This window comes from Polypterus senegalus, chromosome 18 (assembly GCF_016835505.1).
Source record: "Polypterus senegalus isolate Bchr_013 chromosome 18, ASM1683550v1, whole genome shotgun sequence".
NCBI classification, from domain to species: domain Eukaryota; kingdom Metazoa; phylum Chordata; class Cladistia; order Polypteriformes; family Polypteridae; genus Polypterus; species Polypterus senegalus.
The window spans coordinates 24,136,173-24,146,102 of record NC_053171.1 but is presented as its reverse complement, the minus strand read 5'-3'; the positions used below and the strand labels follow the sequence as shown (position 1 = coordinate 24,146,102).

General features: G+C 37.0%; 1 protein-coding gene across 1 annotated transcript in view; it reads left to right on the top strand.

Moving 5' to 3' along the window:
* Positions 1-1,693: 1,693 nt before the first annotated feature.
* exd1 (exonuclease 3'-5' domain containing 1) overlaps positions 1,694-9,930 on the top strand; it is a 30,851-nt gene continuing 22,614 nt past the window's right edge. Inside the window, exons 1-3 of the mRNA XM_039742128.1 lie at positions 1,694-1,935; positions 7,830-7,898; positions 9,101-9,164. Of these exons, the coding sequence (XP_039598062.1) occupies positions 1,806-1,935; positions 7,830-7,898; positions 9,101-9,164 (263 nt within the window). The 5' untranslated portion in view covers positions 1,694-1,805. The remainder of the gene's footprint in view (positions 1,936-7,829; positions 7,899-9,100; positions 9,165-9,930) is intronic.

Below are 9,930 nucleotides of genomic sequence, written 5' to 3'. Positions count from 1 at the left end.
TCTTCTCTTCTCTTTGTGGTGACGGCCTGCGCCACCACCACCTACTCAAAGCATCATGATGCACCAACATTGATGGACTGAAAGCCAGAAGTCTACGTGACCATCATCATCAGGTCCTTCAATGAAAACCCTAAATACAAAGAGGACTGTTTGACTTATGTTAGGTAGATTGCCCAGAGGGGACTGGGCGGTCTCGTGGTCTGGAACCCCTACAGATTTTATTTTTTTTCTCCAGCTTTTGGAGTTTGTTTTTTTTTTGTTTTTTCTGTCCACCCTGGCCATCGGACCTTACTTATTCTATGTTAATTAATGTTGACTTATGTTTATTTTTTATTGTGTCTTCTATTTTTCTATTCATTTTGTAAAGCACTTTGAGCGACATTTTTTGTATGAATATGTGCTATATAAATAAATGTTGATTGATTGATTGATTGTAACAACGAGCCTTGTACTCCATACTCTTGGAGCACACCCCACAGGATGCTTCGAGGGAGACGGTCAAATGCCTTCTCCAAATCCACAAAACACAAGTGGACTGGTTGGGCAAACTCCAATGCCCCCTCCAGGATCCTGGCCAGGGTGTAGGGCTGGTCCAGTGTTCCACGACCGGGATGGAATCTGTATTGTTCCTCTTGATTCCGAGATTCAACCATCGACCGAACTCTGTTCTCCAGCACACCTGAATAGACCTTACCGGGAAAGCTGAGGAGTGTGATCCCCCTATAGTTGGAGCACATCCTTTGGTCACCCTTCTTAAAAAGGGGGACCACCACCCCGATTTGCCAATCCAGAGGCACTGCCCCTGATGCCCATGCGAAGTTGTTGAGACGTTTCAACCAGAACAGCCCCACAACATCCAGAGCCTTGAGGAAAATTCAGAATCCTTAATTGTTTTTTTCTTTAACCATCAGCTAAACAAAACACAAACGAGATGCAAACGAAAGTAACAGATGACATGCTAAGTCTGGGGTCTCAGTCTCACATTTTCTCTCCAACTAATTTCTAACTCTTACTAGTAATAAAACTTAACATTTAATCCTATGTGGCTAATTAGGACTCTCCTTCTGTCTCAACACACATATCAATGCAATTTTCGCTGAGACAAAACATTTTGTGGAACAGGGCAGGTCAATAACTCTCGGTGCTACACTTTTTTCTTCATAAATTTAAACACATATAAGTACACTGGTAATGAAAATGTGCTCATTACCTGATGGCTGCGTTCTCGTGCAATAAGCGATTCTTTAAGGGAAAATTCACGTGAACACTATTTGAATTGGGACCTCCCGAAGGAACAATACAGATATTTTTATAAAATTATTACTGTTTTTAATTTAGAGATAATTGTTACTCAAATTAGCCGACTTGCAATGTAATGCTGACGTCTTACGTCACTCAATAATAAATAATAATAACAAAAAAACAGATCGGCCACAGAAAGCGTTTTTATGGTCAAATTCTATTAGGAAAAATGCTACACACTGCGATATTTATTTTAACGAAATGCATTTGAGTTTAACTTTAACAGCTTCTTGTGAGGATTGAGTACCAAATCAACAGTGAATTTACGTTTACTCTAAAACGGCGAACACCGGAAACGGAGTCGGAATTGAGGCGCGTCGCCGAGCATTCTGGTGGTCATTATGTGGGCGGGGCATACAGCGAGCCGATTTATGACGTCACATTAGTTTGCTTCAGGTGGTTCTTCTTGCTTTTCTGTTGGACAGCTTGGCGGTGGAACGGTAATATCTACTGAATAGCTGCGGTGTTTCCAGACTCCGAGTATACGACGCCGTACGAACAGAATGGAAGACCTTGAAGCATTCCTGAGTAGTTTTCAAAACGAGAGAATTTACGTTGCTTTGAAAACCGGCTCTAAGTATGTCGGGACTGTGCGGCAAATACACATGGATAAAACCCTCCTGTTAGAAAAAGGTAAAAGCGTCGGCTAGCGTAAATCTTGACACATCTGATTTTTAGTCAAGGAAGTCTTCTTCATATCAGAAGTTGCCTCCCTTTATAAAATCTACTTCCCTGTTCTAGGTGTTCACGTTTTTAAAAACAGTACAGTAATGCATCTGGTCACATAAAGTCAACTTTTTGTTCTTTGGCAACAGCGTGACGAATAATACAGAAAGATTGTATAAGTTTGATACTGAAACCGTTAAATCAGATTTGTAGATATTTACATTCAGCGTGTATGGTTCATTGTATACAGTTAAGACAAAACCGGAATATGTAGAAATGAAGTGTGTGTGTGTGTGTATATGTATGTATGTATATATATATATATATATATATATATATATATATATATATATATATAATATGGAGTCGGAATCGATTAAAATGAACACATTAATCGAATAAATGTATGTCATTAAGATTAATTGCATTTAACATGAAAACGTACAATTATAAAATGAATATTTAAATCATGAGAAAATACACACTGATTTAATCAACACAAAATAATTAAAAATAATGGCATAATTTAAAATTAAATAAGGACTTTAACCCTGAACTTTTAATCAATCAATCAACATTTATTTATATAGCACATATTCATACAAAAAAATGTAGCTCAAAGTGCTTTACAAAATGAATAGAGAAATAGAAGACACAATAAAAAATAAACATAAGTCAACATTAATTAACATAGAATAAGTAAGGTCCGATGGCCAGGGTGGACAGAAAAACAAAAAAACTCCAAAGGCTGGAGAAAAAAATAAAATCTGTAGGGGTTCCAGACCAAGAGACCGCCCAGTCCCCTCTGGGCAATCTACCTAACACAAGTCAAACAGTCCTCTTTGTATTTAGGGTTTTCATGGAAGGACCTGATGATGATGGTCACGTAGACTTCTGGCTTTCAGTCCATCAATGTTGGTGCATCAGGATGCTTTGAGTAGGTGGTGGTGGCGCAGGCCGCCACCACAAAGAAACCGGAAAAAGAAACAGAAGAGAAAGTTGGGGTCAGTATGGATTTTGGAGCCACTGTGAATAATTATTATGAAGAATTGAACATACACAGTATCAGGATTAAGTTAAAGTGAAGTTATAAAAAGGCCATGTTAAAGTAATGTGTTTTCAGCAGTGTTTTAAAGTGCTCTACGGTATTTGCCTGGCGAATTCCTATTGGCTTTTTATTCCAGATTTTAGGTGCATAACAGCAGAAAGCCGCCTCACCACTTCTTTTAAGTTTAGCTTTTGGAATTATAAGGAGACACTCATTTGAGGATCTAAGGTTAAGATTTGGAATATAACGTGTCAGGCATTCCGATATATAAGATGGAGCGAGATTATTTAAGGCTTTATAAAAACTACTTGAGAAAATATAACCTGAACCTGAATGCCTTCCTAAAAGACAAGTTGAAAAGAAGGCTGAAAGAAAATGTGTTATGATATTAGCATAGCATGTGAGTTAGACGTGTCAAAATAAAAATTTAACGATTGAAACTACTGTTGACTTTGAATGCACTTCCGAAGACTGGTTTAATTGAAAGAATGAGCATCTCCTAAATGGGCGTACATTAATACTCTGTACCCTCAATTGTTCATTACGATCAATACCCTGGTACTTGTACACAAGTGTTTTTCAACTGGTGTGCAGTGGAAATAGCATTGTAGTGCCCCTGGTCCTGACCTGAGAGGGGCGCGCTCCTCAGGTTGTTGAGACCTGTCTGAGGAGGGTGGGACTACCTGGAGAAGACAATATAAAAGTTGCTCTGTGATCGCCTCAACTTTAATTTCACTCGGACTCATCTGACCCCTCAATACTGTCTTCCAATTCATTGTTATGGCCCAGAAACATGCCGCTTTTTCACTCTCGCTTCCCTTCTCTTACTCACTCGTTCACGCCAGACATCCACCTCTTGCTCAGATCTTTCATTTGCATAATGTACTGCACCTTCTGAAAGCACAGTGCTCAGTAGCCGTCAAGCCACATGGCCGTCTTCAGCCTGATCATTACAGTGTTATTGTTTTGTAATGTTAAAAAAAAAAAAACATGAAAATGCTACCCTTACAAAAGCACTGCCATAGGCGTTTGCCTCATTGCAGGCCTTGGATGCAACAATATTTTTTTTAGGGCCTTAAACAGGCCACATTAATTGAAAAATGAACGTGTTAACTTTCCCAGGCCTGATATGTATGTGTGTGTGCATCTCAATTGTTATCTAAACTCTGTTTGCCGTTGTTATGCCATGTAGTGATGCAATGGTTAAAATGACAGAAACATATCGTAGCAGACAGACACACTCCTGAAATGCGCAGAACCAAGTAGTTGTGGTTGTCTTTGTGTGTGTGTGTGTGTATGTCTGTCTGCAGATTTAATTATTAAGCTTCACTTACCTTGCAATACTGAGCTCCGTATATACCTCAGTTCAGTATAAAGAAGAGTTATTGCATGGTGTTAATTGTCATATTATGGTGAAAAGAGGAAAATGACACTGCAAAATATTCCTCTCCCTGATTGATTTTGTATGGTTTCTTAAAATTGTGAAATTAACCACACATTCTTATAACAGAACTTTAATAATAGTTTACTATTAACTACTGTAAATCACCGTGATTAAAGGTTGAGCATTTGGTGTCCAGATCCAGTAGCACTATGTCTCATTGTGCCACCCCTCACCTGTACTATATTATACATTGAAGACAAAATAGGAAAGTTTACATTTGATTTCCTAAATTAAACATGCCACCTGACCTTTTAGGCTCAATTCTTTCTAATGCATTGAAAAATGCACTTGTGTTTTAATTCTTATAGTATTAAAGTATTAAATTAATTGTATTTTATTTAATTAAAAAACATAAATTTTTTTACATACTTTGTATGTAATTCTTTTGAAGTATCCATTGTAAAGACGGTATTACTGAAACAAGATTTAGAGACACAGTTGACCAGACCACAAGCGGTAGGGGGCCTCTGTGCAGTGTTGTTCTGTTGATAAACAGGTAGATAACAGAATACTGACGTGTTTTATCCAAGACCAGGCAACAAGTTGAAATAACCAAAGTTGTAATTATAACAACCCAGATAGGTCCAGATTTTTATTTTTTTTTTAAGAATTTCAGACGTTTTGGATTCCAAAGTGGTATGCATGAATATTGTCAATGAATGGGCTAAATAGTTTATACTTTTTTTCCTTGTATACTTTATAGTGCCTTTATAACATATACTCTTTACCTCCCCTCAGGTAATATCAGTTGAAATGCCTGTAATAAGAGAGAGTTGCCACAGTCTAAATTTTATTACTTTACTTGGTTAATCCACTGTTACTTGGTGAATGATGACAGCTTTACTAATCACATTATAAATGTATTTTTTATTTTTAAATTCTAAACATACTGTACTAGTGTAAGGTTATCTTCTAAAGCTGCTGTCTCTTTCTTTGATATTCAAGATTATGCAATTCTGTATGCAGAGCACTAACTGGAAAGCGTACATCCCTTTCAAAGTCATTCATCCAACTTCCAAACCCACTTTATCTTGAGCAGGGTCGCTGGGAGGTAGGAGTCCTATCCCAGCAAGCAAATGAACAATACCCAGACTGGTCACCAGTCTGTCATAGGACAAACACACAAACGTGTGCATTGCCAGTCGACCTAATCTGCATGTTGTTAGACTGTGGGAGGAAATGGGAGGAAGGTCACGTAGACATGAAAAGAACATGTAAGCTTCATGCAGGGTGGACGCATGATATACCGTAGACCCTGTTTTCCTTATTCAACAGCAGCAACTCTACCATTGCACAGCTGTGCCGTGCCAGTTCTAAATCAGTCATGACAAAAGCACAAACTATTAAAAACCACTTAAGTGAAATGGAAAAACGGTGATTTCTACTTGGTAGATATTTATTAAGATAACAGAATGATGGAAAGTAGAGCACTCCTTTTAGATTGTTATTTTTTATAAATTTGAAAATACAGTATATAAATGTCATATTGTGCAGTCTTTCCTCATGCATTTTAGATGCAATGAGTAAATATACAACCCCAAATCAGAAAAAGTTGGGACAGTGTGGAAAATGTGAATAAAAAAAGAAAAAAAGCAAGTTATAAATTCTCCTCAAATTTTATTTCATTGCAGACAGTATGAACACAAAATAATTCATGTTTTTTTTTTGTCAACATCATTTGATTTGTAAATAAATATCCATTCTTGCCATTCAGGCTTGCAACACATTTCAAAAAAAGTTGTGACAGTACCGTATTTACCACTTTGTACAGTTCCCCTGTCTTTTAACAACACTTAAAAGACGTTTAGGCATTGAAGAAATCAAGTGACTAAGTGTTGCAGGTGTTAGTTTGTCCCATTCTTCCTGCAAACAACGTTTTAGGTGCGCAACAGTACGGGGTCTTCGTTGACGCATTTTACGTTTCAAAATGCGCAAAACATTCTCTATAGGAAACAAATCGGGGCTGCAGGCAGGCTAGTCAAGCATCCGCACCCTCTTCTTACGCAGCCATGCCTTTGTTATGCGCGCAGTATGTGGTTTGGCATTGTCTTGCTGAAATAAGCATGGGCGTCCCTGGAAAAGACGTCGTCTTGAAGGCAGCATTTGTTCCTCCAAAACTGAGATATACTACATTGATGGTGCCATCGCAGAAGTGCAAGTTACCTTTGCCGAAGGCACTGACACAACCCCATACCATGACAGACCCTGGCTTTTGGACTTTTATCTGGTAACAGTCTGGATGGTCCTTTTCCTGTTTGGTCCGCAGCACACGGCGTCCATTTCTTCCAAAAAAGATGTGAAAAACCGATTCGTCTGACCACAATACACATTTCCACTGCACAATGGACTATCCCAGATGCTTCTGAGCCCAGAGAAGTCGACGGCACTTCTGGACACTATTTATGTAAGGCTTCCTTTTGGCACAGTACAGTTTTAGCTGGCATTTCCTAATGTAACTACGTACTGTAGTGCTTGAGAGCGATTTCCTGAAGTAGTCCTGAGCCCACACAGTTATGTCATTTATTGATGAATGACGGTTTTTAATGCAGTGCCGTCTGAGGGCTCGGAGATCACGGCCATTCAGTTTAGGCTTGCGCCCTTGGCCTTTGCGCACGGTAATTTGTCCAGATTCCCTGATTCTTTTCACTATGTTATGCACTGTAGAGGGAGAAATGCCCAAATCTCATCCTATCTGTCTTTGAGAAACGCTTTTCTTCATCATTTCAAAGATTTTTGCCCGCACTTGGTGGCAAACTGGCGATCCTCTGCCCATCTTTGCTCCTAAAGGAGTAGGCCTTTCCTCGATGCTGCTTTTGTACCGAATCATGATTGTAATCACCTGTTAACATCACCAGTTTCAAATCGCATCATTATTTAGTTATTATACCTCATTACTACCCCTGAATTGCCCCCATCCCAACTTTTTTTTGGAATGTGTTGCTAGAATGGATGTTTATTTACAAATCAAATGATGTTGACCAAAAAATACACGAATTATCTTGTGTTCATACTGTCTGCAATGAAATAAAAGTAAAGGGAAATTTGTAAATTACTGCTTTATTTTTTTATTCACATTTTCCACACTGTCCCAACTTTTTCTGATTTGGGGTTGTAATAGTCATTTACATTGTTAATAATTTGCCATGTAAAATAGATTTAATACCATGTTCTTTATTTTTGGAAACGCATGCTGAGTAGTTTCACCTAGAGTAATGTTTAAATTATATAATGTGTTTAAAAATTTGTCTTGCATTTACCATGCTATTGTTGTAATGGTTGTGGCTCAGTTTTATAAAAGTTTCTAATGTGTATGTTTTTAGTATATTAGTAAGGATAAATTACTTGATACCCATTGCTTTTGTTCTTTAGTTGTCGATGTACAAACGGGAAGGGAATTTCCGGGACTGAAACTGTTTTTAGGTCATGAAATCGAAAATGGTAAGGTGTTTTTTATTTATTTATTAATTTTTAAATTCTACAGTATTCATAAGGAAGGTTTTTTAATGGAATATATTTAACATAAATGTTTATGTCTAATACGTCATATCTTGATGATCGAACATGAAGGACTTGAACAATTTAAGAGTACTTTTATGATGGAAAAATAAATAGACACATAAGTAAACCCTATATAAAATTTTTAATTACATTTAACTCTTTTATGTGACTTTAGTAACTTCAAACTTGTAAAATACATTTACAATTGTGATTGTTCATTTTGGATAATTTATGCTGTACATCGAGTAAGTAAAAATAAAGTATTGTAAAGGGGTCAAGATTTAGTGATTTCAGATTATGATGAATTTGTTTGTTCTTGTCTGAACAAAATGTGATCATTTCTGGTTACAGATGTAACATGTTGAGTGTATGTGCTTTGGTGCCTAACTAATAATGGGAATAACTGATCTGATTTCAAATTTGTATTACAATCTCAAGTGCTATAATCTAGTAGTGCCAGATCGAATTTCACTGTTCAGATATAATTTGAATGTATATTTAAAAAAAAAAAAATAAAAATCTTAACACGCAAATCAAAATGAAAGGTCATTTGTTTATCCTTACCCGAATTTGGTCGTCATATTACTCCAGATGTACTAAACAGTTGAAGTATTTTACAGACCTGTTTTTATACATCACTTTCAGGATCAGTTTATTCATATTTTTCATTAGTTATCTTATATCATTATTATTGGTAAAGTGAACAAAGTTCTGCTACTTAAACAAAACTCTTTACAATGCATTTTGAGGCAGACTTTTCTGCACTGTTGCTTGGCTTTTAAATCTATCATTATAGTAATCACAAACATTAAACAATTTGTCCGTACCCTGAAAGTCTCACTTTAACCTGAAATCCCTGATTTACTGCTGTGTTATGCTCAAACTATCAAGCATTCATCTCATTTGAGAAAAGATGCATTTCTTTTTTCATTAAATACTAATTGAATATTACTAGTTATTTTGATGCTGCTGCTTTGTAAAGGGATGTCATTCAACAGAACCGTTGATCATTGGTATAATGTTTAATGTTAAAACAGCATTAGTGGAGGAATAAATATCTTCAATGAAGCAGCAATTGTAATTTTAACTTAAAAAATAAACATTTTGGCCAGGTGATTTTGTTACAATTGTTTTTCTTGCAGTTGGAAGTGCAGACAATATTGGAGCAGAAGGCAAACCATCTACCACATATTCGCACTGCAATGAGTATGTGAAGTGTTACTTTTTAAATTGATAAAGAAATTTCAATGTAGTGATAGTGCATGCTATGTCAGTGTTTTATAATTGCCAAATATATTCGTAATAATTTATATTGTATACCGCATGTTGTTAGACGGGGTCTGAAGTAATTTGTCTGTCTTGTTCTAACCATAGTTTCAACATAGTTTGTATTATACAGCTGAAACTCTTTGCTTACATGCTACTTTTTCTATTATTAACACTGTCCCAAAGTTCTTTACAGGTACAGAGCTGTGCCCAGTCCTCCTAGCTGTCAACAGAGTCAAACTGCCTTATGTACTTTAAACAAACCCTGCACTGTACGCGAGTTACACAGACTACAAACCATACACGCATCGCACATAGATTGGGTACGCTCTGCGGGTCTACCATTTGTTTACACAGTCTCAGTATCGAACAGGACAAATCTCAAATCATTTTTGGGATTTTGTAAATACCAGCCAGCTTGCTGTTATAAGCCTCATAAAGAGGACATTGTCGGGAGTAAGAGAACATCTGCTCACTCTTTACCTATTTATCTATCTATTAATCATTTTTTCAGATCAACTATGACTGTATTGTTAAGGGGGCTGGGTGGGTGGAACTGCGTTCATTCCATTGATTTATTCGCGTCTATGTCATACCTCGTCCCCCACCACTTATTGATCCTGCTGTTCTAAGACTCCCCTTAGACTGTGGATTCAACTCAAGTGCCTTAAAGGGGAGAGCAGGAATGTGGTTGGGAGCAGAATGG